The sequence below is a fragment of the Aulonocara sp. 'chitande type north' Nkhata Bay genome, linkage group LG14, assembly GCF_057382095.1.
Source record: "Aulonocara sp. 'chitande type north' Nkhata Bay isolate Kocher_YH1m ecotype deep benthic linkage group LG14, A_spYH_male_GT1.1, whole genome shotgun sequence".
Lineage (NCBI taxonomy): Eukaryota > Metazoa > Chordata > Actinopteri > Cichliformes > Cichlidae > Aulonocara > Aulonocara sp. 'chitande type north' Nkhata Bay.
This window is the reverse complement of record NC_141357.1, coordinates 19,486,666-19,514,173: the sequence shown is the minus strand read 5'-3', so window position 1 is coordinate 19,514,173 and position 27,508 is coordinate 19,486,666. Positions and strand designations below refer to the sequence as shown.

Genomic DNA, 27,508 nt, shown 5'->3' with positions numbered 1-27,508 from the left:
TCTCATAAAGCCTGACTGTGTCTCAAGAACTCTTTAAATTCTGTTAACAAGTACTAAAGCCATATAGTCATTATTGAGCAGACAGATGGGTCTCAATAAAAAGTGAGTCTTTTGGAATAAGTGTTATGAGACCTTGAGTAAGAGTAGGAGGGAGGGTGTTATTCTCTATACTTTCTTTGAAAACCTGTAGTAAGAACGGAGCCAGGAGATTAGAAAATGATTTGTAAAACTCTGTGCCGGGAGATTTATTGGCCTTAAGTGCAGAAATGGAATTAGAAACTTCCTCCACCATCAGAGGGCTGTCACAATGACTCCTATCGTCCACATCAATAGTTTTTAGGTTTTTAATATTATTGAGAAATAGTGTCCTCATTATATTTTGAGTTGTACAGTTTAGCATAGAATTTGGCACAAAAATTTGCCTAGGAGACAATGCCATTAATATTTAGTTGATGAATAGAGTTTGTTTTTGATCTGTATTTTTCAAGCCTGAAAAAGGAAGCAGAATTTTGTTCTCCCTCCTCCAGCCACCTCTTCCTGGATCTTACAAAAGCACCCGCAGCCTTGCGTCGGTATAAACCGTCCAATCTATTTTGAAGGTCTAGTAAAATCTTCCTCCGAGGTTTGCTGATCACTTCTTCCTCAATTTAGTCATTTGACTCCCATATCTTCTCAAGAATCCTTTAGTAAGGAATTATTTAACTTCAAATAGGAGAATTTGTAAGGTATATTATCCAGTGTAAGCATTTGGATGTTAATGTGAATTGCTCCTGCAACAGGATCCTGGATCCTGTTGCGCCAAGTAAAGAGTCTATCATCTGGAAATTTTTCTCTCCAAATACCCACAACATTACATTTTCCCATGAAATTTGTAAAGTTTGTACTGTATGAAGACTGCTGCCCTGGAGGCCATCTATCAACCATATTACCTAAAGCGATGTTAAAGTCTCCACCAATGAAGAGGATTGAGTTTGTGTATTTGGAGAGCCAGAAGATAATTCTTTCTTCTAAGGAGTCAAGTAATTTATCATTTTCAGTTTTATTATTGTAACCATATATATTGACTGTAATGAAGGTACTGTTATTGTGTCTCATTATTGAGCAGAGGTAGTGTCCTGAGTTGTGTCAGAGTGTAACTCATCTCCAGAGAAGTGGTAATAATACAAAAATAATAAAATACTAGGCAGCATAGCAGAGAATTTATTAAGATGATTTACTAGGTACAAATGCAAGAAAAGGTGATTTCCTAATCTAAGTATGTTCTAAGTAGGTATGACATGAAGTGTTTAACAAATTTCTTACACAAATATTATAGAAATCTGTCAAAAACTTGTTTACAACTAAACGTTATACTGTTATTTCTTAGGCAGACAACAAAGTGGGTTCATGTTTTTTACCCACATTTGAGCGGGCACACAGGACTTCTCTGAGGATACAATTCAACCCCTGAAACTAAATAAAATAAATAAAATAACAAATCTGACACGCTTATTTGCAAAACTGAATCTGAAAATTCACAGATAACAATGGTTATTTTGTAGCATTACAAATCAGAATTTTGAGAGCTTGTGCACAGTGGTGGATTAACCACTACAGAACCATTAAAAGGTTATTTTATTAATTACCAATACTGTGGTTTAATCCATAAACTGGGCGGTGTAAGAAATTTGCTAAGCACTGTATTTATTGAAGATTTAAGCTTGTGTTCATTTTAAAAGCACAAAAAAAAAAAAAAAAAAAAAAATTGTAATAACAATAAAAAATATCACTCAAAATTAATAGCACAGATTGTAAAGCAAGAAGAGCCGAAAAATAACCGATGCTAAGATGGGCTCTTTACAACGAAACCCCTGCTGCTTCACTCTGTGGTGCGTTGCTTCTTCCGGAAGCCTCTGTTGTGATTGATAGCCTGGAGAAGCCTTGTGCGCATCGTCCTCTCGACTGGGTATCTCCTGTAGATGGGCAGTAACAACAGGAAATGGCAGGTAAGCGATTCAGGCAAATGGCGTTCAGAAGCATCGGGCAGCGCAGCCACTCTCATCTTGATGCTCTCCATTCCCAGGAAGGGTACGCGATCACTGCCTGTGAGAAACACTGAGGATGAAAGAAAATAACAGAGGATAAGTGAAAAATGGAATCTGAAATGTTACACAAATTTTTGGCAGGACATCAAGAAACACATGTCAAGTAAGCTAAAACTGATAGACGTAAATGGAAATGTCAGCAAGCCTAATGATGAAATACTTACAAAGGAACTTTTTCTTTTCCTCTGCTGTCAGGCTCTCAAACACCTCCCAGAACACCACTATATTTGGATGCTCATCATGGTATTCGCCTTCATAAAATGTGTTCTGTTTGGGAACATAAAAATAAGGACATATATGAAATATGTGTATCATTTACATTTTTTTAATCCCACTGGCACCAGACTAGGTGTCAGTGGTGTCACTCTGCTAATTTCATAAGCAGAGTGCAAGCTTTAAATTTAATTCCTGATTTATGTTACGTTGCAAGTGTGCACACAGTCAGCTATTCTTTTGTATTCTTTTGGTCAAACTGAACTATGGTGACACATATGGTTCAGGTGTTTTAGGGAATTCATAGCATAGCGTGCTAAACTATCCTGCATTGGCAAGGAAAATTACTCATTCAGAATATGGTGAATTAAAAAAAACAAATCAGATTATGAATAAAAATCTTAGCATCAATATTGGCTCTCTTCAAGTTTATATCTCTTTACCTTCTTGAACACCTCCCAGTCGTAGTTTTCTTGGCCCACCATCACTGCTTGCAGCTCCTCTGGCTGGAAGAAGTCCACCACGTCCATGTTGCACACTTTGAAAAACCCTCTCTTGAACTCGTCAAACACTCTCTCCACTGATTTGTTGAAGACGTAGTTCACAAAGGCAGCTACGTATTCTTTCCTATTGATGAAAAAAACCCATTTAAAAGTATACAAGTACTGATTTATAGTGTTGGCAACATCCCAGCCAGTGTAATGGCATGTTGCAACTATAAAGAAGGGAGCACAGCGTGGATGTAGCTGTTAGATGGCAGAGAAGGAGTGCTGTGTAGACTGTTTATACACACCTGTTTGACCCGGTGACAAGTTTTCCTGGTTCATTTGGATCAAGCTCAACTGTCTCACCAGCCCAGGACACCTACCACAGATAATCACTCTGTCAGATGAAGAAAGTGTGAAAGAAAAACAGACACGAAACACATGATTTAGTAAACTTACAGTGAAAGTAGTGTCCAGCGTTTGAACAACATCAGGGGTGTAGTCCTCTAAGATGATCCTCCAAGACCTAAAGGCACAAAAGCACTGATGAATGTTTTGATACTGTTGTTAGCACTATTTTCAGTGTATTTGAGGTTAAACGCACGGGAAATATCTATGTATCAATAAACTTCTTTTGTCATGTCATGTGAGAAAGAACGCGTTTCACTTGTGTGTTTTTAAGTCTGTCTTACTCTGCCAGCACAGGGTCAAACTCCTTCATGTCGTCCAGCGTAGGTTTGACCCTGAGCAGCTTCTTGAACAGAGCTTGTGGGAAGCGCAGGTGGATAATGTTGTGGTTGTAGAGAGCCAGGCCACACAGAACGCCAAACAGGAAGTAAGTCTTCTCCTCTACTTTTGGCTGTTTGGTCGGTGAATAAAAAGAAATTGTGATACAGAAAAATCCATTTTAAATCTGAAATTGATCATATATCTATATCTCTCTATATTAATTTTTTTATTTATTTTTTTAATCTGCTGCTTTATTTTTTTAAGCAGCACATAGATTATTAATGTAGGTTTTTTCCATAATTGGTCTTACCTTGGGAGGGAACCAGGCCACAGTCTGGCTCTCATTATATATGAACCTTTCAGATTCTGGTTCTGGAGCCATCAGCTCATCAAACACATGCAGGAAAAAGTCCCTTTTGTTGACATTTGTTGTCTTCCTGTCCTCCACAAACAGCACCTAGGACAGAAAAAAAAAATCATGTTTCTGTTAGTTTCTGCAACTCGTGATTTTATAGAGCAGTTTATTTAATCCCATGTCCATTCTCTTCTGCTTATCGATATCGAATTACTAAAGTAATTTTATGGGCATTCATCTAAACACTTGGGTCCTCTTTTACACTTTAACGAAACACTGCTGGCCAACAGTGCTAACCCTAGCTCTAGCAATCTAGTAAAAGTAAAGTTTCATATTTACTAAAAGCTCCCTTTGGAATGCACAGTGGTCGGCTGCACTGAGCTGTCTGAAGGTGTCCTCGACCAGGTGAGATCGCCTCAGGGTTAGCTGGAAGACTGGGGCAGGTGGAGAGTCTGGGGCATGCGGTTGATGGGGCACCAAAGCTGCTTGATGAGCGAGTTGATGCACATTCTGTAAGTGCAAAAAAACCCAATTAGAAGGAAATCTGCTAAAAGATAGAAATCAGTTCCTGTGTAATTGCAGATGGTTAAAAAGGGTGAAATCTGAATCCACGTTCTACCTTCACTGTGGCTGCACAGAAGTTAAATACGGCCACTTTGTGAAGCAGGGTCAAAAGGAATGGGTAGCGACAGAAGATGGCAGGTGTGTTCACGTCATCCTTTAAGACAATCGGTCATTTAATAATGAATATCAGTAAAAAGCAGTCTGACAGAAAGTGAAATCCATACTGGACAAATGGACACATTGTTTATTTGAAGCACTTGAGTTTACTGTACTGTTTGTTTTTACCTCCTCTTTGGAGAATTGCCACCAAAGCATGATGTCAGTGTCAAGCTGCACAGCATTTGTGATTTCTTCTACATAAAAGGTGCTCAGTGGGACTTTGTAGGACTTTCCAGCTTTGTTTGCCTGGAAAAAAATATATTTTTTAATCAAGAAAACAGAAACAATATTGTCATTTGTTAACTTTTTTTTTAAACAGTTTTTCTATCTCAAGACTTTCAATTATTAGAACTGATCATATTTTACTAACAAGAGATTCCAGTTGATCTGTTAATTGAAACCAATATTTCATACCCAAAATCTAACGGTCATTAAAAAAAAAACAGAAGTAAAGCACACAGCACTGACTTTGTATAGCAGCTTGAGGGCTTCCAGGATAAATTTGACTCCTGGGTTGTGTGTTTGTAAGAGGCCATTCTTTAGCATGAAGGCGAGAGCCTTTTTGAAGACCATGATGTGCTTCATCAGTATCGAGGGGGACAGTGAACTCCACCACTTTTCTGCAGAACACACAAAAAACATACAAAGAAATATTAAGTTTACACTGCATAAATTGGATTTCTAACATCTCCAAAACTATTATTTAGCAATAAAAAATAACTTATTATACAAACTGAAGAGATTTTAAAACAAAACAGTGTCTTACATTGAATAAATACTTTTAAAGTTATCACAGTAAACTCGATCATTATACTGGGCTAAACCAATTTATTAGACCGCCTGTCATATGTTGTTACTTTTTATGCATATAAACCGAATTTAACATTCAACTACTAAAACATTTTTTCTGTCTAGGAATGAAAGTAAATAACTATATTTGGCATCTCATTTAAAAAAAAAAAAAAAAACTACAACTAATGCTGTTTCATTAAATGCTAAATTTGAAAATTCATGGATAACAACAGTACTTACATTTTAACATTAAAAAAAAATTGTTTTAATTAAAGAGTTTAAAGAGTAAATATCAATAGTGTTAATTAGTGTTAATTTAAAGCGGCGGTCCCCAACCCCTGGGCCATGGACCGTTAACAGCCCGTGAGTCGTTTGGTACCCGGCCGCGAGAGTTGAGGCTCGGGTGTGAAATTTATGGTTTTCATCATTAACTGTGTTTCCCTGGGTCTTTTCCCCATGTGTTATGAATAAATTTTATTTTTTGGGGTAGCAGGCCACACAGAAAAAAAATTTATAACTTACATTATTTTAGTTTTTTTCTAATCTGACTGAACAGTGTGAAGCAGGGTTTTCTGCAGTTACAGCTACCAAAACAAAATTGCGGAGCAGACTGAGCATAAGCAACACACTTCGGGTGTCATTACCCCCCATTACTCCCAGGTGGGACCATCTCGTATCAGCCGTATCATTTTATTTTGTATTTATCCGCAACACCTTAAAGGCCAGTCCATGAAAATATTGTCTGACATTAAACTGGTCCGTGGCACAAAAAAGGTTGGGGACCACTGATTTAAAGCATTTACAGCATAAACCTGACAACGAGTGGTTGACTAACAAGCTTGTTCTCCAATCTTGTGACAAAAGTCATTTACTTAATGTTTCCAGAGTCTTGTCTGACATCGCTGCTATAGTGATGGCCACAGATAGAACTGTATTCATGACATTAGAGTCCTCTTGAAGAAGCGGGCAGGTCAGAAGAATCAGGATGATCTCTGGAGATTTTAATGCAGTTCTTGACAGGTAAAGCAAGTCGCACAGAGGGACCAAGTTTACCTGCATGGAAAGGAGACCTACTGTATGAGATCACAAGTTTAAAAAAAAAAGTCGTCATATCTCAAATTGTTTAAAGAATGTTCTTAACTGATTGTTTGATCCACTGTCTTGTGAACAGCTGGTCGAAAGCTCGGCTAGCGGCCTCCAGGTCCACGGTTAAGTCGCCTGCTTCCAGTGGAAACCCACTGATATCAAACAGAGGTGAGCGGCAGCACCAACCAGTCAACCCTTAAATCTTACATTTCTAGATTAACCCCGACCCAGACAAAACCATCAGTGAAGGACTTACTTGGCTTTTGTGAAACTTGCAACAAGACTTGAACTTGTCAGGAACATCGATCCTATTTCTCTGTCGCAAAGAGAAAGAAACATCAGCAGAGACTGAGACAGTGAAGATCTTGAACATATATTTAATATAACTAATATTAAAACTGCAGTCACATAAATCTAAAAATCCCAGAATGATGATGAATTACCTTTTTGCCTCCACATTACTATGCTCCATCATCAGCCATTCTTGGAGTTTTGTCTCATCAAGACGTCCGGTTATCTGTTTGTGAACAGAGTTCTTAAAATAAAAGAGAGAAGAAGTGAGCAGGCAGAGTGACCTGTTTTCTGTGAGCAGTTAAAGCTGTAGGTGTTTGATTACCTCTGCAGGTGAAGAGTAAGCAAAGTTTGTGTTCCACCCAGCAGCTATTTTCAAGTCTGCTTAAACAAAAATCAAACAATTTCATCTAAACATTCAAAATTTATAAAGCACAAACTTAATTTACATTCGAGATTCTGAACTATTAATCCTACTAGCAACATCTAACACGCATACATACCACTGGGCATGGCTGCTGCATCGTCAGTGGTCCATGGAAACTGAACCAGAGTGGGAGTCAGACTGCCACCATTGTGCCCATTTCCAGTTTGACCTTTAGCTCCACTGCCAAAAGCCCAGAGCTGACCAGAAGAGCCCAAAACCAGAGTGTGATGCCTGGCAGACCAAAAACAGTCCATGGAGTGGGTATTAAATAGCACTCAAACTGCTTCATCAAACACACCTCATCCACCCAGGCACTTTTCTCTATGCTTAAGTGCGTTCTAGCTAACATTGACAATACAACACAACGGGGATCTTTAGCACACAGACTGTGAAACGCTATAAATGATCATGATGGTAGCCATGGTGGTGCTTATATTAAAAACAAAACATCCCGGTTTTTACCTGCCACATGCAATCTGGGAAGCAGGACCATCCACACCTGCAACCAGTTTGGGCTTCACTTCATTAGCAGAGGTGCTGTGACCGAGCTGACCTTGGCTTCCGTCTCCAAAAGTGTAAACTTTACCGTCCTGCAAAGCAAAACAACCGTAGCTTTTACTTTGTTAATCAATGGTTGGAGTCACCTGGATGAACCAGTGAAGTCAAACCTTTGTCAGCACAGCAGAGTGCGACTCTCCACAGCTTATGAAGGAGACACTTAGAGGTCTGAGCGCAGGCACCATACAGATGTTGAACCTGCCTGTTAAAGCAGAAACAGATAAAAAGTAGTGTGTTTTATTTCAAATCATGCCACACACATATACACTAAGTTTATGAGTCACTAACTTGCTCTACCTTTCTCATCCACCCTGTTAACCCCGAGCTGACCACATTTATTGGCCCCACAGCAGTACACCAGGTCTGCGAGGGTAAGGAACAGACTGTGGGTCCCTCCTGCTGCAATCTGGGTTACCGCTACTCCAGCCAAAGCACAAATTATGACGGGTGTATCCTGCACCGGCACCTCCTTCCCCAGGCCCAGCTGACCATGACTGTTTAAACCCCACGAGAAGACATCGCCTCCTGGAGAGAGGTGAAAAGTGTTTTTAAAATGTTCAATTAACAAACAAATCATTAATTTAGTTTATCACATTATTATTCCTCAACCACCACAGAATATTTTACTTAGAAGTAGAATAAATAGGATGCATGGATACGTTATATAAGTGAGAATTATGTAAATCAAATTAGAAATTCAGGCGCAGTTATGGCCTTTTAATTGATATACTGCTGGATAAAGTGCTGGAGTTTAAATGGACTGACTCTCTTTGCCAAATGAGCCTCTGGACAATGAAATATCTTCAAATACTGTCAGCTACGTGAAAGAATATACGTCACACTTTTAGGGCAAGCTGGGTTTATAATACGGATAAAGACACTTTAAAAAAGGAAAAATTCATCATCAGTCATCATGTGTGGGGAAAACTGTTATCGCCCTTGTTCCATATGAACACACAAAGTTGTGTCTTACCTTTAGTCAGGGCCAGGGAATGGGAGTTTCCACAAGCAACTTGAATTATCGGTATGGGCAGTGGGATAGGCACCTTGCTGCATGATGATGGACAACAATTCGTAAAAATGTGGCAAAAAGCTTTGAACAATTAGGTGATAATTGTGCATATTATTCATGTGTCACTGAATGAGTGATTACCTTGGTCTGTGACTGTTGGGAGGTGTTGGTAACCCTAGCTGTCCATCCTCTCCTGCCCCCCAGGAGAAAACGTGTCCAGATGCACTCACAGCCAGAGAGTGGTCCTGACCGCAAGCCATCGCCACCACACGGCCCAGCCCCTCCACTTGAGCTTAGAAAGAACGACAGAAATTGCACACAAACGTGTCAGCTGGATCACATTACATGTCTGACTACAGTAGCCTCAGCCTAATGAGAACTTAATCATAAACAAAGACAAACAGGGAAGTTTGGGACATCCGCTAAAACCTGTGCAAAGCTTCTCATCTATAGTGTTGCAAAGCAGTAAACAGCTTACCTTACTTACCTGCGCTTTCTCTGGGTTAAAGCCAGTTATAGCTTCTAGGTTTCACAGTACATACATACATGCATACAATATGCATGCTAATGTATCAAAAATATATAATAATATGAGACAATAATATAAACCTGTTATTTATTTCTTACATTTTGCACGTGATTTATATGACTGTCCGTGTTCGCGCTTCCGTCATATTTCATATTTCTTGCTACATCTAGCAACTCTGAAGTTTCTTAGGTTTTAACTTTCGTTGTCTGCACCGACAGCACTGAAACGAAACTGAAACTTGACGCATTAAGTTTTATTTACGCAGTAAGTGTTCCGGAGATGATTTATCGCTTCTTAAGGACGCAGTATCTGATTAAAAGCCTGCGCCACACGGTCAAATCACACCTTAAATAAATATGTCCAAATACCCGTGAAAAGAAACTAAGAAAGCAATTAATCAAATAATAAAATTATAATATTTTGTTTTATTATTTTGTTTCCTTTAAATGAAAACAGCTAAACAGCCTACTCACCTATGATCTTTCCATTTTTTTTCTTCTGTCGTCCAAGTTGTCCCTGAGAGTTGTGCCCACATGACAGCATGTCCCCGTCTGCATTAAGAAATAAAGTGTGCCGATCCCCACAGCAGATCTTAGTTACAACCCCGGGGACGGTCCAGGACACGGGGCTGGGGGCCCCCTGTGACCCGAACTGTCCGCTGGAGCTGTCTCCCCAACAGAAGAGCTGCATGTCTTCACCTGGACTCAAATGAGGACCTTGAGGGCTCTGTGATGGCAATTTAGCTCAGCTGATGCTGCCTTCGAGGGTTGTCGGAGATATTAGAGTCACCTCGTAAAGAAATCGACCATTCAGTCGCATATTGTATGTTTTTTTTCATAAGGGCTACCGTGTCTAAAACTGTCATTAATGCAATTATTTAATTAATTAACTAATATAATACAGATTTCTAGGCTACAGGGTGCACAATTTGTTCTTTCCAAAAGCAGCTAATGCAAAACCAAAAAGTGCTCCACTTTACGAGGTTGAACTTGAAGGCATCACGAATAAATGTGGAGGAGGATGATACCAAATAAATAAACTACTGTGTATACTTTCAGTAACAATCAGTTCTTTTAACACAGAGCAGCTATTTTTATCTTTTTTAAAATTTTATTTAAGAGAACAGCAGTTATTGGGAATACAAACCATGATGCATTCATGCCAAAGTGGTGTTGTGTTTACAAAATACACACAAAAAGAGATTTATCAGACAGTTTGGTTTTAGATAATTGCAGCAAATCTCCTGCCTGTGCCAGCATACACCAAACATGTTTAATATTTATACATCGATATATACAGTTTACAGTATTATGTACTTACAAGAATTTATAATATGACGCTCTTCATTGTGTGATCTATCTGGCCCTGTGTTAAAAAGTTAACCTATTAACTGCTAACAACAGAATTCATGGTTTCATCAGTTACAGTGACTCGTCCAGATCCTGAAGCAGCAAAGCAGCCCCAGACCATTACACTACCACAAACCACCAGGTTTGACTGTTGGTTCTTTTTTTATGTGTTGTGTTAGTTTTACACCAGATCAAACCTTTTAAAAAGTTCAGCTTTTGTCTCATCAGTCCACAGAACATGCTCCGAAAAGTCTTGGGGATCGTCGAGATGTTCTTTGGTAAATGTGAGACGACCCTTTGTCATAACATCTCATATTTCCACCACAAAGACAGCTTTTTCTGATGTGTGACGAATCCCTCGATGTTCCTGGGCGTTTCGCTCGACTCACATGTGTTTTTAAAAGGCTCTTTGGCCTCATGAAACTTTTCTGAGCCTTTTGCATCCCACACAAAACGTTTGTGAAAGGTGGGATTTGTTTTTTGTGACTTCCTGGATGAGTCATTGGTATGTCGACCACTCCTTCACCGTTTTACAGCTGTGGATGACGTATCTCTGTGTTAGTCCAAATGCCCTTTCTAGACTGATAGATGTCAGTGACTATGTTTTCTGAAGTTTCTTTGCTTTTTAAGATCTTTTAGCCTTCTTCACTTTGTCAGACAGGTTCTGTTTAAGTGATTTCTTAATTCAAAAGGTCTGGTAGTAATCAGGGCTGGTAAATTCATGATTTAACAAGGGGGGAATTACTATTTCTCACAGGGTCATGTATAGTTGGATAGCTGTTTTCCCTCAATCAATGTAATTGGTAAATAAAAGCTGCATTTTCTATTGACTCAGATGATCTTTGTCTAATATTAAAATTTGCACATTCTTTGTTCAGAATCATATAATAATCTTAAGCCCATGTAACATTTGGTGTGTCTTGAGGAAACCAGCTGAATGGCGTCCTGTCAAAGGGACATTGCTTCAGCTGGCCGCTAGGATCTTCCCAGCACCTGATTGGCTCATCCTCATCGACTGTGACATCTGAAATGTAGTACACACCTACAGACCCATCCCCAAAGCCCACAAACACACAGTGCTGCTCACAAATAACCAGAGCTAGTGGATTCTTAGACAGATGCACAGCTCCTAATCTCTCCCCATCTGAAAGTCGCGTGACTCGGAGGGTGGGCCTCGCATGCAGGTAGCAGTCACAGCTGTCCTCCAGCCCGGAGGGCGTGGTTATGTAAGCAACATAGTGTCCAGTTTTGTCCAGGCAGGCTTTAATGACAGGACCCTCGACTTTGAATGAGCACAGTGTGACTCGAGACAGATTTAAGAGGTTAATTGCGCCGCTGTCAATGGACAGCAGTGCGTAGCTGCCATTGGAGGACATTTGGAAGTCCTCAGGCTGACAGTGAAACATGTGTGGCAGCTGAAAGTGCCAGCACACAGTCTCCTCTGCCACCTTCCACGTGTACACCGTCCCTGAGGCCGCCATCACAACCACAAATTCTGGGTGCTGTGAAAGAGTTTGGAAAGCGACAACCTCCTCAGAGCTTTCCACACAGGAGAAACGTTTGCTAATCGAGCCCGACCACAGACTGGCAGCCAGCAGGTCTCCATGGCAACAACCGAGCAGGTAGGTGCTCTCAGGTGAAACCTGAGCATCAGATAGGTATGGGTGGATGCTGCACACGATATTTCCTTGCACAATCTTGAAAACCCGCGAGAGGCCTCGCTCAGAAATGCTCACTCCAAAGTTGTTATTAGGGGTGATCAGGATGTCTCTAGCTCTGCTGCCACCGATGCGGAGGATATTTTCACCTGTTTCCGTCCGCCACACGTAAATATCTCCAGCCGAGAGTGACACCAGGTGGATGCCGTTTGGGGAAAGCTGCAGTTTTTCCACAGGCCCAGTATGCAGGAAGTTAACATGTGGAAGTCCCGTGTCTAGACTCCACTTCCACACCTTCTCCGACCCATCTCTGGTGTAGAACCACACGCCTGTTTGCTCCACCACCACCTCCTTTACTCCACCGCCCATTTTCTGTGCACTTCCTGCAGCATCAATCATCTCGGAGTCCCACACTGTCAGGCAGCCATCGTGACTGACACAAATGACATCTGAGGCCATTTTGAGGAGTGTGTGTGGCTGCTTGTTCGTTTCTAAGGAGAGCACACACTCCCCACTGCTGACCCTCCACACCAAGATAAAGGTGCAAGTGTCTAACAAAGCCAGGAAAAGATGGCCATCCTGGGAGAGCACAGCTTGAGTGAAGGCTCTTCCCTGTGGAGCCAAGAACTGGTCCCACAGCTCCCAGTTACAAGTATCCCACAGTGAAGCCTGGTGGGCTTGACACATCAAAAGAGTATTGATTTCACTGCAATAATCTGTACTGAGTATGTTAGTAGAGTAACCCTGAGTGAAACTTTCTTTCACAAGTCTGGGTGGTTGTGTATTGGCTGCCACGTCCCATAAAGCTACACTTCCAGTCCTATCAACACATGCCATTTCCCTCTTGTCTTCATGGAGGATGATCAGCGTAACAGCGCTGTGGTTTGAGTTTGAGCAGGTGCTAAGCAGACTGCTGGATTTCATGTCAAATACGGACACTGTGCCTTCCTCCTGCCCACAGTACATGAAAAAACCATCAGAGGAGAACACTGAACAGGTCACAGGGCTCTGACACTGGAAATGAGTTAGGGTTTCACTGGAGATGTCAAACACGCTCACAAAACTCTCATCTTTCCACCACACGGACAGCGTTTTCTGATGTGCGACGAATCCCTCGATGTTGCTGGGTGTTTCGCTCGACTCGCACGTGTTTTTAAAAGGGTCTTTGACCTCGAGAAACTTTTCTGGGCCTTCCACATCCCACACGAAAAGCTTGCTGCAGCTTGTGGAAAGCAGGAGGAACGGACCGCTGCTCTTCACGCCTGCAAACTTTAACTCTGTCTGCTCGCATCTGAGTGACAGTTTGGCCACATCATATCCACACCCTTTCCAAATCCAAGCAGAGCCTTCATCTGTGATCTCGGCAACAACCCCACACTTTGTACCAGCGATCTCTCTGACACAAACGCCCTTATTTATGTCATCGTACTTTAAGTACTGAATGTGGGGAACACAGGGAGGACTGGGGCAAAGCACTATTTCTAATCCACTTCCTCTCCCTTCCTTGATTTCCCTGACATAACCCTCAAGAGCAGGAAAGACCTCCAAATAGGGGAGGAGGTTTGTCTCCATCACTGAGGGCAGCTGCAGAGGTGAGCTCTGCAGGAAGCAAGCAGAAGACTTCAATGTGCTTGCTAGTAGCAGTCTTTCTCTTACAAACTTAACCTGAGATGACTCCTCTTCAGTCTCCAACATAGCTAGCAGATCTCCAAGAAGACCAGCTCGAACCATAGCCTGGTGAAACCCAAATGACAGCAACAGCACGCACTCAAACTCCTTCCACCTGCCACTCTGCTGCAGGTGATACGGCAGTTCTACGATTTTTCTCACATTCACCCGACCACCACCTTTGATTGAAGTGAATACAAACGGCTGGCTGGGTTGCCGAGTGTCTGTGTGTGTTTTTAAGGCTGCATCCTTGTTTACGCCTGACGTCTGTCCACTAAAATAGTCGGCCATCTCAGAATGAAGCCTTCTTCTTACATCAGGAGCGTCTAAATACCTTTTCGCCACGACCAACTTGAAATGCCTGCTCACCCAGAACAAAACCAGGGAACCTGCAACTTTCCGTTGGATAAGAAAGCTCTTTAAATCCAAAAGAAGTCTCTCCACATCGACTTGTGGGACTGTCATCTTAAATGAAGAGCCTTTGTGCGGCAAATCTTCCTTAATGGACAGCAAATCGGCGAGCTCAGCCTCTGTGAGCCCAGACCTGGAGATGGTGAGGTAAGAGACGGTGCGAGCCACGATGGAAGAGAAATGTTTCTGCTCAAGGTGATCCAGGAGCGCAGAAATAGATGAATGAACGCCATCGGGGAGAGATGACTCAGTCACATCGGAATCTGAAGACAAGGAGAGAAGAGGAGAATTATTTAAAAGGCCAAGTGGTGCTATCCTGATTTTTGGGGGGGGGGTATTTCAAAAAATGCAACTTGTGAAGACAAAAGTACTCTGATCTAAATATTTTCATTATTATTCAAAAACAAATCTATGAAAAACACACAGCCATGTGGAAAAGAGCACTTTCATGGGACTCCATGCAGTTTTGTGACAAACTAAGTACACCCCATGATTCAGCAGCTTGAAAAGACACCTTTACAGTTTTTTCTGATTGCTTAAGCACATTTTTTGTAACTATTGGCTAATTTTGCAAAACTCTTCACACAAATAAGAAAACCTGTCACCCAATAATCAAAACATTGTAGTTCTCTTGCAAAAGCAAACACAGCTAGATTAACTCTTCACACCTTTGTAAAAATGGTGTTTCCGTATCAAACAGTACACACAAGCCATCATCTACTAAGCACACAATGCGCCAACTGCACACTGATGGTATGAATACAAAACACATCTGGCTTTTGCTTTCTCTGTGCACAAGGTAGGCTATGTCAGTCTGAGCTCATACTTCTGTCATAGATCCATAAGCATAGAGGGATCCAAACTTCAAGTACTGGTGTTTATTCAAACACATCAAAACAAACACAAGTGTTTATTTCCAAGTATAGGATTATTTGCAATCGCCATAATGACTATATGGGTTACTTGGTCTGCAGTGAACATGCTTCCTCTGCCCCCAGCATCTGGTCATCTAGCAATTCTGTAAAGTAACAATTTCAGTATTTCTACATCAATGGTATTGGTGTGTTTCTCATTGGCATATGGCAGTGCTACAAATCTTTGTGCGAAGTGACTGTGCTAACCGATTCTCATTTCAAGATGTCCTTATGGTACTTGCTCCAGTGTAGCGGCTCGAGTTAGGCTGGACCCGTTGGCCAGCTACCCTCAGGGTCATTCCACGGTTGATGACATGGTCCACTATTGTAGCTCTGATGTCATCAGCAATTCTATTTCTTACTCTTCCTACCCTTCCTCTTCCCCCTCCTCATCTTCCTCTCCCCCCTCCTCGTCTTCCTCTTGCTCCTCCTTGTCCTTGTTGTCCTCTTCATCCTACTTCTTCACCTCCACGTCCTCTTCCTCGGCCTCCTCTACTTCTCACTCTTTCTGCTCCCTCCATTGTACTCCGCACACAGAGCTTACCTGTATTATAGTGCTTAGGCTGATTGCAAAGTGAACTAATTATCTAAGAAAGTTTTCACATGTGAAAGTGTGCCAGACAGTTGGCAAATTAGTGTTAATGATAGCCATACATGTGTATACTTTTGCTAGGAGTGTGTTGGAAATTTGGTAATTGAGTGTTGTGCAGTGAATTGTGCCTACAGTTTTGCAAAGTGTGTGTTACAAAATTGCAAACTGAGTGCAAAGCAGTTTTTGTGCTTTTAGTTTTGCAAACTCAGTGAGTGGTTTTGCTATAAGTCTGAATAGTTTTAGAGATTGTGCTACAGGAATCACAGTTAGGGTTTAAGCATTCAGAAAAAACTGTAACAGCAACAGCTTGAAGTGTGACTTTATCAGCGTCTCACGTCGCGAGGTGTGCGCATGCAGGAATCAAGCACAGAATGGCAGTGGCAACCTGGTCGACCGCATCCTGTCCGCATATCCTCCGATGCACTGTGAGATACATCATGTAGTTTGATGACTTGCAGGAGTTGTGAATGAATTTCTGCCTGCTTTTTCTTGAGAATGGTGCTTCCGTTCATTGAGGTTTGTGGGCATTCATTTACGCACAGCTCTCTTAAGATCCCGCTACAACATTTCAGTCAGGTTGAGGACGTTGACTGCGCTGTTTGCAAGACCTCTATTCTTTTCTTTTTCAGCCATTCTGTTGTAGATTTGGTGCTACATGATGATTATTGTCCTGCAACATAAGTATTTAATATACAGAGGAATTCATGGTCAAATCAGACAACTGCAACGTGCCCAGATCCTGTTTCTGCTAAACAAGCCCAAATTATTATCACACCTCCACCACTGTGCTTGTTCCAGAAGTCTTGTGGTTTGTTCAGATGTAACTTTGCAAAGCTAAGTCTTGCTGTCTTTGTAGAGAGAACAGGCTTTCTCCTGGTAACCCTTCCAAGCTAACCATTTTTGTTCGGACTGTTTCTAACTTTACTGTACATTTAACATGCTAACTGAGACCCGAGAGTCTGAGATGTATCTCGTGTATCTTGTTTTTTTGGTTTGTTTGTTTTTGCAGTTTCCAGCTTCTGTTGCGACTCTAGTATCGTGTTAAGACTCCAGACCAGCAAACTGCCAAAACTTTTATAGAGGTGTTCACACTTGCTGATGATCACCTTAGCACCTTAGCATGCTTAGCAGCGTCTGGCTATTCCTGTGAAGCAATAAGGGTGTACTTAGTTATAACGCTCTTTTTCACATGACTGTAAGTGACCCACATCACATGTGGGTTTAGTCTTTGTGTGGCATTTGTAGCTCTGAAAACAAGACTTATTCCTTTGAGAAACTGTATTTTTGTTTACTCTATTAGTAATACCAGAGCGCCAGAGCGAGGTGTGTGCATGAAGGAGGCGAGCATAGAGCGGCAGACAACAGCGAGCGAGAGCCTGGTTGACCAGAGCTTGTTGTCCAGACGTCACCCTCCTTCCTGAACCTTTCAGCAGAGATGCCAGCATCTGTACGCTCTGTTTCCTGTCCACCAGTCCCAACTGTATACACAACCTTCCTGTACACATGTCCTCTGATACACTCTGAGATGCATAGTGTAGTTTTATGGCTTGCAGGAAGTGTTCTCGATTGGAGGAAGCTGTGACGATGAGTTTGACAGCGGGAGGAAGGGGCCTGGGAAGGCACTCAATGATTTGAAGACCAGTGTTGTTTTTGAGTTGATCTAATCCATCAAGAATAAGGACAAGAGGCTTTTCAGTTGAAGGCAGGTGGCTGATGAGGGATGAGAGGTGTTCTTTAAGTTCAGACAGACAAGCGTCGGGTTTTATGTTGCCAAAATCCAGCTGTCTTTGATCTGGATGTTGAGCGGTACTCCAGCTTTGCTTGCAGTCAGAAACATGCTCTTTGGTGCCGCCCTCATGTTGGGAATCCAAAACAGATGTTTGGCTACAGCTGGATGTGACCTCTCTGGGGTCGGTGGTACTGCCAGGATCATCCAGGTCACTGCAGTGGCTAGCATCCTGCTTAGACAAGGAGTCAGTGAGATATCTGCAGGATATCTGATAACACAAGCTCGACAGCAGATGCTTTGGTGAAGCATTAATTGATAGGTTGCAGAAAAAACTGATCACCACAGGATCGCTGTCTGCAAGCCAGTGCTTCATCTGTGGAAAGAGAGAGATAGCTTTAAGCGTCAGTGAAACATATGCACACAAAAGGCACAAATTCTTATTACAAATTATATATAAACACTATATGCCTGCTTCAAATTTCCCTTTGGTCCACCTACCTGCTGAGTGCAGTGTGCTAGCAGGACCGTCTTTCCTGTACACGGGCCTCCGGTCACTACCAGAGGGAACTGATGGTACCTCTGCTTCACATAGGCTCTGACCTGCAACCAATAAGAGCAGAGCTATGCTGCAGGTGTATAAATAAGGAAAAATGAATTATACAAACATGTCATGTTTTAATATTTCTAACTGCACACAGAACAAAAGTGCCTGTATTGTCAATGTAAATAGTATATTCTAGTCTGTAAAGGCTAAAACCATCCTGACCTTTTCCTCCTCGGGCTGAATGACGTCATAAAACCGACTGAGGATGTCACACAGCTGCTCCTGTTCGGCCTGCTCTCGGGATAAAACGTCACAGAGGGGAGAAGGTTCTGCGCTTTGAGAAACGTTCAGACCGTCAGTCATCTGCACAAGGTCACAGTACACCTGCTGGCACAGAGAATCAGCATAGCCGCGCCTCCTAGCTGATGTGTAACCATGGCGGCGGTCGCACTCTGTGGTGATGGTGTAGACTAGAAGTTGGCGGGAAGTGACGAGATGAGGGAGGAAGCACTCACACAGCTCTGACAGTAACTTTTCGTTAGTGGGTGATGAACTCAGAGTGGCATCCTGGAAATAAAGAAGAGGGAACTTTTCACAGTGGACTTAAATAAAAAGGGTACAAATTGTGAATTCTACATATCCCTTTAGTAAAATAAAGTTTCAAGAGTGGTCAGAAAGATTAAATTTTATTTTAGTTCATCCTTTTCCTGACGTCTCCCATAATTAAACATGGTGTGGCGGGGCGTGGTCTATCGTTGTGTGCCTCAACTTTACAGGGTCTAAAAGTCTGTGCTGACTGCTATAAGGTTGTTGTTGTTGGAGTGTATATTCGGCTGGCGACTGGAAAGCCGCAGCTGCGTGATTGTGTACAGCAACCGCGTCAATAAAGATGGTGAAAAGCATGGAAACGTGGTCGGGTCTGTTGTGCATCTACTACACATGGCTTTTACCTCCAACTTTGACTGTAGTTGTATTTTCACAGGTCCCTTTTGTCTCTCTGCTTTTGCATTGATGATCTTGTGGACATAGACCAAGCAGCGTCTGCCGATGTCACTCTCAGGACAGCTTTCCAGAGCATAATGCAGATCTGCATCGAGGGCTGGAGACAAGTGGTAAAGCAAATGTTTACTTACACAACAAAAATTCCTTCCAACTACAGAAGATATTCCAAGGCATAGACGCAGGCTGCCCATGACACTAACAACAGTGGATTATGACAAATGACTTGACACACACACACACAGCTATGTGGGGTATTTCACCTGATCTGTAGAAGATTTTGGCCCTCTCTGGGGTCATGCTGCCACTTTGGACACACAGACTCACAGCTGCCTGAAACAGCTTCCTCAGTTCTTCCTCTTTAGTCTTGGTTTTGCTTTCCTCCTTCACCTTATTTCTTTCCTGCTGCGGAGGGAAAATATCCAGTTTATTAAAGCATTATAAATATAAATCATCCTCACATACACTATAAACACAATGTACTTGATTTAAGGACAAAATGTGTGATTCGATGGGATGTTTCTAAAACCTCAATAAGATTTTAAATGATGCATAATACAAGTTGAAATCGCATTACTTTATATTATATAACATTCTAGTTCATAATTAAAAAATAAAGTCATAAAATTATACCATCGACTTTAATTACCAGAGAATAGCTGCGTCTGTGCGGAGCTCTCAGGCAGTAGGTCGTAGGGATGGTGTTCTCGTCCCTCTGATAAACTTTCTCCAGCTCCTGTGTACTGACGCCAGCCTCCTGACACTGCTGCAGCAGCAACTGCAGCTCTGACACCTCCACCTGAGCGGGCACACGGGCTGTGCCATACTGATGCCCTACCAGAGCCTGCAGCACCACCGTGTGGTCACAGGAGGAACAACAGCACGGGGAACTATTGTTTAGTATGGTAAGCTGGTAATTTATTAAGCTGATTACTATACAGAACATCTGCTTAAGAGACAACTGTGTGATGCTACACGTGTGATTTTGTGTCTTTTACTTATATTGGAAAGTGTTTCTATTATTTTGTCCATTTGTTGACACGGCTCAATGACAGAACTGTTCTGCAGCCGTGATGATAAGTTTAATTTAAAAAGGAGAACAAACATAGCACAGTGTAGATGACTTTGAAAAGTCCAGCATACTCCAGAAAGGGTGAAAAGCTTTTATTTTTAAAGTTCATAATACTAAAAACTGATAAAATTCAACAATAAAACTTTGACTACAACTCATGGCAAGGTGCTGATGTCCTTTAGAGCATGTCATCATTCATTGTACTGAGAAGTAAGGGTCAGTCTGAGATCCTGTTGGTTTACACTTGAGATTCTCCCCAAGGACTTTATTTACCAGTAAAAAAGGTCCAGCTGAGCTTCCTCTGCATTCATGTATCATCTGATGCCTGGTGTCTTCATCTGGCCAGCGACTGGGATCACTGGATTCAAACGGGTCTATCACCTGCCGACATAAACACACTCAAGAGTTAAAAAATGTGGAGTGGAAATAATAAATCAAGAAAGCTGAGCCCAGATCCAGTGAGAGCAAGCGTCTAAGGTGGGGTGAGGCATCACGTTCTTTATTCTGTCTGCTGATTGCACACACCACAATGTGCTGACTGAACTGTCCCAATGTTTATTTAATACACATGAACGAAAACCAACACAGACAGTCGCCTCACAGCTGCTCATTCTCTTTGTTGTCAGATATAATTAAGGCACGTTATTGACTGCATCAGTGGCCTCAGGGAAAACGGTGGAAGACTAAAAGTACAAATACCTGCAAGCAGCTAAAATGCTACTGCTGTCACCCCCCGTCGCTGGCGACATTACGCATGGGTGTCTTTGTGATGGACCACACGGAATATTAATGAGACTTTACTTTTATAGCTTCAAGATTTTGTGTTTTCTATCTTGTTTCTCTAATAAAGAGATGCACATTTCAAGGATCTTTCTATAAAGAGTAAAAAAAAAAACTTTAATTTAATTACAAACAACCTTAAAGCAAAGCAGTTTTACAACGTGTCCTCCAGTGGACCATATCTAGTTCTCTTCCCAGCACTAAAAGTCATTAGTGTGAGCATTTATGCCATTAAAGTAATCTCGTTTTAATGTATAAAGCAACAGTGCCCACATCCTTCCTTAGCCTGTTTATGGCTTTAAAAGAACAGAAAGAATTCCCAAGAAAAACACAACTCACACGCACACTCACATCTACTGTTTCACTGACATGTTTTCGATGCAACAGGAAAGTTTTAAAAAAGTAAAGTGTGTGCTCACCCTGACATCCAGTCCCAGCGAGTGTCTGCAGTGCTCTCTGAATCTGGGGAACACACTGTCCCTCAGAGCTCTACGCTCCACCACGCTGTCTGTACACAACACAAACAGGATGCACCTTAACAAGAACTCAAATGACACAAGAAAACATGATACAATCTAACATGCGTATTTTTTTAAAACACACCTAGTTACAGCTGCCTTTCATATTAGGAATCACTGCCTACCTTCTGGGTTGGAGCACAGGTAGATTTTCACACAAGATGTGCTGAAGCCAGAATCCAAAGGGGATTTTCCTCCGGTGTGCATGCCTGATAAACAGCTGCTGTTCAAATAACAAAACACAAGGAGGGAAAACTCCTGGCAGGAACTTATCGCGCGTCCCAAACGGAGAGCAGCTCTGTGTCGTCTCTGCTGCTGTGTCTCATGTTCCTGCAGCTCCGCTCAGGAAGTTTGGCCTCGGGTGCTCTGGAGCGTGTTATCATGATCACACCCACTTTTGGTCAAACATCCACACAAACACGCTCAGTCTGAAAAAATCGATGTGTGCAACTTTTCAACTTTTCCATATTTTTTATTAATTAACATTTGTACACAATAAATACAAACTTTGTTTTTTTGTTGTCGTTTTTTGTACATCCAATAATAATATGCAGAAAGACTTTTGCACCTGTTCTCAATATTGTCACCATGGCAACAGTCTATTAAAGAGAGAGGCCAGTTGTTCCACCACATCGTTAATAATAACGGCAGCTGTGCTACTCTGAATCCACATAAGGAAAAATAAAGTGTCATTTAAAACATAAAAACCATACCAAATAATTAAACACTGTCGCGGACCAAAGAGACTGTTAAAGATGGGAAACGATCCGTCTTCAAAGTGGCAACTGGCAATGAAATGTCAATTTTATATATGACAGACTGACTGAGTAAGTATAACGGGAATGTCTGCGGATGCTGAAAAACCATAAACTTCAAAACAAGTTCGAAAACCAGTAAAAATCAGATCTCAGAGAGATCAAGGACAGGCTGCTGTTCCAAGTTGCCTTGACCACACTGTCACAAGTCAATGCTAGTCCGTACAACAGCAGAAGAGCAGAGGGTCGTATCTAAAAATGCAACTAATTCCAGCATGCTTAAGTTTGCTAGGATGAATGCTACACAAAATGTTGTGGTTTCACTTCTTACTTCTCCTTTTAGAAATCACCTCCACCGGGGAAAACAATCGATTTGCTTCCAGATTAAGACTTTTCTTACAGGAGACCTGAAGATGTGCTCCAGTGCAACACTACATAGTAATGCTAAGAGTTTTAAATTTAATATTCACAGTTCTTCTTTTGTTTTTGTTTTGCAGTAGGGATGTTATCTGAGACAAAGAAAGAGGATTACTGCCTGAATGTTCAGTTTTATCTCCTGCTGACAATTTGGACAATACTCTACTTTGCAATTTATTCCGTGCAAACGCTCTCCAAACTTGTTCATTTGCAGTGAGGAACTGGGACATATCTTCAGAGTCAAACACAGATTAGATTAAAATTCCTCCTCTCTCTCTTATAAACAATCACACTCATAAACACCCAGGCCTATTTCGAGACCAAAAAAAGAAATGATTCATTCAAACGCATCGCTTTCTGTAATTTTTGTTTGTTTTGTTCTTATAAATAAAGGAGAACAGCGAATTTCACTGTCCACAGTCGTCTCTCCACCTCTTTGGAAGAGCTGGGAGAGTGGAGATCTTTATTTGTGTTTGTTTTGTTTTTTAAGCATCAGTCACACTGAAACAAAAAAAGTCCATAGGATCAGCTTAAAAAGAACAACTCTGAATCATTTTAACAACAAGGATTCATCAGAGTCTTTGCCACCCGTGCCGATGCTATATGAGGGTACTGCTACTTTCCAAGTAAGGTAGAAATTAATAAAAGTGCTACGCTGCCCTTCAGGCAAGGAGTTTCAAAGGCTTTATGGCCATGTAAAGGGAAATGGGGGCATTTATTTACTTTGAGTAAAAAAAAACCACACACAAAAGATTTGTACTTAGCTCCATTTGAATGTCATTTGCTAGTTCTGTCCATTTAGTTCGATTTTTTTTCTTTACACACCTCTTTCTGTTTTCTGTTTCTAGCATTAGGACACAAGATGTGGTGGCTTTGCTTGGCGAGAGAAAAATTATACCTGCAAATGAGCGTCAAGTAAACGTGCGTCTTAGTTGAACTGAACAGTGAACAAATTAGGCATGAGAGGGATGAAAACTATACAGTTCTGTGCTAATAAGAAGTCCCGGCCACAAATACTTTCCTGTGTCTACATCATCTGAAATAAAACTTTTCTTTGTTGCCACATAGTGAATACCAACAATTTGAGTGCCTTTAAAAGCACCAGCAGCGCATCTCTGAACCAATCAGTGATACAGACATACGGCGCACAGAATGAGAGAATGTATCTGTCGTATAATGTATCTGCATGTGTGTATGTATGTATATGATAGTCACTGATTCACACTGACTGCCAATGGACAGAATCGTCTTTAGAGGAAAGAGGGAGAGACGTAAAGGAGGGACGGGAAGAGAGGCGATGCTAAGAGCAGAGGGAAGGATCCAGCCTCCTTTATCTCTCGTTTTCTTTCATCCTCTCCCTCCTTTGAGCTCTCCTTCCTGCTGTATTTACAATGCCCCTTCAGTATAAGATGAAGATAAAACTTCCACTACATATCAGACATGGTATTCCATTCAGCTGAGTTAGTCTATATGAAATGCTGAGCATAACATTCCTATGACGACAGTAATGTACTGTACTATTACACATTAAATACGTATGATGATAATGACTATATATGACGAGGGAAGGCCTAAGGAGAGGGACACTGCGTCCACGCACACCGCTCAATTTCTCTGGTCGTTCACTTCGTTCTCCACTGCTCTCCAAAAACGTGACAGACTTGGCATGTTTTTACTTACATTTCAGCCAGCTTTCTTTGGATGGGCCCACAACACTCACAAAAGGTAAGGAAAAGGTATCAGATAAGAATCAGACTTTTTTAAAAACAAAAACAAAAGCAAAACTAATGCCCCCGGGAATACAGTAGCAAAAAGCAGATTGTTTATTTCCATCTGCACTGAATTAGATTGGGCTCTCTTCTTTGGGCCGAAGCAACACCTGTACATGACGCTGCAAGCAACACTGACCATTGATTAAATCACACACACAGCATGAAAAGCATGAGCTGGGTTGCAAAGCGGCTTGCAGATGTGTGATAACTGTAAAGAGGCTAAAGCAACGTAAATATTGCATCCAGTATGATATCTGCCAACAAGATCCATACTAAGTTATCAGCTGTTCATGTGGGCTGCCATTTAAGTCAGCTTCTGCCTTTAGGGGTCACCACAATCAATCATCTGCCTCCATCCCACCCTAATTTTATAGTTATAGTGTATTGAATTATATGTTTGGTTTGTCTGATAACCTTTTACTACATTTTGTCAGTTCTTGGGGCTTCAAAACTTTTCTCGTGCTTCATGATTATTTATTGGGAAGAGAAAAAATCTAAATATTGACTCTGATCTGCTTCTGCAGAAAGATGAATGGTCTTATGGAAAGCTTGACAACAGAAAACTTGCCAAATCCGTCATCTGTCACAAATAGCTTTTTCCCATCCTCCTCCTCTCCTGACATTCTTCCTCTGCTTCACCGTGGTGTGATTTGCTGCCCAATGAGGTGAGGTTTTAAGGCAAGAATGAAAGGACGGGGTAGGGTGAAGGGATCGGGGGTGTGTGGGCTACTGCTGCACTTCATTAGGAAGCTAATACGGAGATTATTACATCGGATAGTCTGCCTTTGTCCCCTCTCTCTGCTCTCCTCCTCCTCAGCTCAAAGGGAGAAGATACGGAGCTGCCAGGAGTTCAGGAGATTGGGGCGGGGGGAGGGGTCAGCGTGGTTCAGTTCAGTTTACTTCACATCACTTTATTTAACTTCACTTCAGTTCCCAAGTCTGTAGGATACATCTGCCTTTCATCTGTTTTCATTTCTGTTTGTGCGCCTATAACCGGCTGTCAGTTTGTTTGTCTGTCACACCAGCGTGATCTCCACCTCCTCCGTCTTGTCGCTCTTCTCCTGCTGTCGGCGGGGGTGCTGCTTGGGTGGAGGAGGAGCGGCTCGCACCTGCAGCGGAGAAAGAAAACACATTAAATACAAGAGTAAGGAAAAGAAAGAAGCCAAAGTGAGAAAAACTGAAGTCAAGGTGATAATAGGGGCGACCTACTTTTCTTAATTTGACAAACAGTTAAATGTTCACTTCCTGCTGCGAGACACAAATGTGTTATCAACGAACAGGAAAAGTAGGGAATTGTCTGCTTTTAGACTCTAACAAAAAAAACTGTGTTTTCAACCTATTGTTGGGATCTGTAGGTCACACAGTTTAACGAACACTTAAGTATCCTTCACATGTCATCAGAGCACAGCGTGCCAAACCATCTTCGAAAAATTGACGGTTACTTATATGTCATACATTCATCTGCTGATTATTTTCTTCATTAGTTTCTTTAAGTCCCTGTGAAATCCTGTGCCGTGACATACACTGTAATCTAACTACATGTCACGCTGATGCGGCCCGCAGTGAACGTTTATTTCTTGCTTCTCTTCTTTTTCTGATGCCTTTTTTTAATCGAGAAGAAGACAATGAATTGAGTTGAAGAGAGAAACCTCACCGCCGACTAGTGTTTCAGTGGCAAAATTACAAAGTAACACAGGCACAACATCACAAGTGTAAATGCTAGCAATGATGTCAGCCACTTGCAAAGGCTAAGCAGCAGGGTGGGGATGTGGGCCGGACCAGTGAAACTCCCGTTTCTACCAGTGTAAAGAAGTTCAACTACACTTTTAATCCAGGAGATGTCTTGAAAGAGATCTTTCAAGACATCTCCTTTCAAGATGTCTGTTGAAAGAAAAGGAAGTGCAGTTTACAGCCGTACATGTCATTTTTTGTCTGTGATAAAGAAATGCTGTGCACCCTACCCTCTGAATGAATGTTTTCATATAGAGTGAAACAGCATGGTCTTTTGTTTATCTATGGCTAAATTACTGTGGCGTAGTATGAATGAGGATGAAGAGGTCTTTGTTGCTGGGAAAAGCCATAAAAAACCCAGAAAGATCTTTGACCACTAAAATCTAATCCATTTGCAAATTTGGATGCATTCCCTCTGTGCTTTCCAGAGATGGGAGGAAATAAAAAGACAGCTCGAACACACAAACACTCACACACACACATTGTGCACAAAAAAACACTTCTTGAGTAACACTGATACTAACAGGTCGTAGTTTGCCCGGGCCTCCTTCAGGAGTGAATCTTGGCGGCTGAGTCTTAGCAAATCCTGGAGATACTGGACTCCTGCCAGAGCTTTGATCTAGAGTGAGCGAGACAAAATTTCAAATTAAAAGCCCCGATTACCTTCCTCAGAAATCTCACTTTTCGTTAAACATGGTTGTTGTTGTATTGGTTGTCTTACTGTGAGCTGACAGCGGTCCTTTGTGTGACGAGGCAGGCAGAGGAAGCTTGTGCTCCCCATTAAGAGCAGCGGAAGGGGAACGTGGCAGAGGAGGTGGGGTGGAAGTCTCGGGGCTGGTGAAGGGGCTGATGGGAGGCTGGTCATACAGCGGAAGAGGTGGCAGAGAAGATGGCAGTTTCAAAGAAGGAGAGATCTACAGAGAGTGGTGGAAATAAAGAAAAGACAAAGTGGGCTACAACACAAAACTTGACCAGGATACTTTTTTTAACCAACATTCCCTGCATAGCACTTAAAAGATGTTGGGTTGCGTGTTATGTCTACAGGCTTATAGGAAGGGAGAGGCCATATCCTTCCTGCTGCTGAGCCTCTAATAGGGCAGCACTCAGTGGCACAGATAAGACCTCTTTTCTGTGATTGCAGTGCAGGTTTTTTATCAGAATGCTGCACAAACACGGCAGTTCTAATGCACTGTTTTTGAACTCTGACTTGCTGATAGATCAAATGGACAACAAGCAGGAAAGGAGGAAGGGATAGGGGTATAAACTGGCACAGTCGACTACACACAGTCTTTGGTATTTCTCCCCTGAGAAAACA

At 41.8% G+C, this 27,508-nt stretch overlaps 3 protein-coding genes across 5 annotated transcripts in view; all 3 read right to left on the bottom strand.

Moving 5' to 3' along the window:
* Positions 1-1,159: 1,159 nt before the first annotated feature.
* On the bottom strand, positions 1,160-10,000 carry LOC147314465 (putative E3 ubiquitin-protein ligase HERC6). 2 transcript variants are annotated; one of them, XM_086261416.1, is made up of 23 exons: positions 9,758-10,000; positions 8,897-9,047; positions 8,717-8,793; positions 8,041-8,268; positions 7,854-7,945; positions 7,648-7,775; positions 7,262-7,416; positions 7,084-7,139; positions 6,911-7,002; positions 6,724-6,783; positions 6,523-6,619; positions 6,254-6,434; positions 5,058-5,209; positions 4,716-4,835; positions 4,486-4,584; positions 4,206-4,376; positions 3,822-3,968; positions 3,475-3,641; positions 3,242-3,308; positions 3,091-3,161; positions 2,741-2,924; positions 2,249-2,351; positions 1,160-2,094 (listed from the first exon to the last, which is right to left on the bottom strand). In XM_086261416.1, the coding sequence occupies exons 1-23, from the start codon at positions 9,972-9,974 to the stop codon at positions 1,859-1,861; spliced, it is 3,051 nt and encodes a 1,016-aa protein (XP_086117542.1). In that variant the 5' UTR covers positions 9,975-10,000; the 3' UTR covers positions 1,160-1,858. The 2 variants fall into 2 exon arrangements, with proteins under 2 accessions (XP_086117542.1, XP_086117543.1); XM_086261417.1 differs by lacking the exon at positions 9,758-10,000 and adding an exon at positions 9,383-9,516.
* A 390-nt stretch (positions 10,001-10,390) lies between these two features.
* LOC147314464 (NACHT and WD repeat domain-containing protein 2) lies at positions 10,391-21,869 on the bottom strand. Its single transcript, XM_086261412.1, has 10 exons — positions 21,644-21,869; positions 21,420-21,508; positions 20,494-20,601; positions 19,798-19,992; positions 19,412-19,553; positions 19,100-19,248; positions 18,372-18,716; positions 18,104-18,205; positions 17,183-17,978; positions 10,391-14,633 (listed from the first exon to the last, which is right to left on the bottom strand). The coding sequence occupies exons 1-10, from the start codon at positions 21,723-21,725 to the stop codon at positions 11,527-11,529; spliced, it is 5,115 nt and encodes a 1,704-aa protein (XP_086117538.1). The 5' UTR covers positions 21,726-21,869; the 3' UTR covers positions 10,391-11,526.
* A 1,561-nt stretch (positions 21,870-23,430) lies between these two features.
* Positions 23,431-27,508, bottom strand: part of fchsd2 (FCH and double SH3 domains 2) — an 80,328-nt gene continuing 76,250 nt past the window's right edge. For both annotated transcript variants that reach the window (XM_086261413.1, XM_086261414.1), the window contains 3 exons: positions 26,915-27,107; positions 26,718-26,812; positions 23,431-25,571 (listed from right to left, as the gene is read on the bottom strand). In XM_086261413.1, coding sequence (XP_086117539.1) covers positions 25,479-25,571; positions 26,718-26,812; positions 26,915-27,107 — 381 coding nt within the window. In that variant the 3' untranslated portion in view covers positions 23,431-25,478. The remainder of the gene's footprint in view (positions 25,572-26,717; positions 26,813-26,914; positions 27,108-27,508) is intronic.

Coding starts and splice junctions, on each gene's coding strand:
- LOC147314464 (XM_086261412.1), bottom strand. CDS start 21,725: ATGCACACCGGAGGAAAATCCCCTTTGGATTCTGGCTTCAGCACATCT. Junction 20,602..21,419: donor CGCTGGGACTGGATGTCAGG/GTGAGCACACAC, acceptor TTATGTCGGCAG/GTGATAGACCCGTTTGAATC. Junction 19,554..19,797: donor ACAGACGCAGCTATTCTCTG/GTAATTAAAGTC, acceptor TTCCCTCCGCAG/CAGGAAAGAAATAAGGTGAA.
- LOC147314465 (XM_086261416.1), bottom strand. CDS start 9,974: ATGCAGCTCTTCTGTTGGGGAGACAGCTCCAGCGGACAGTTCGGGTCA. Junction 7,417..7,647: donor TCCCAGATTGCATGTGGCAG/GTAAAAACCGGG, acceptor TTGGTCTGCCAG/GCATCACACTCTGGTTTTGG. Junction 3,642..3,821: donor TGGCCTGGTTCCCTCCCAAG/GTAAGACCAATT, acceptor CCGACCAAACAG/CCAAAAGTAGAGGAGAAGAC.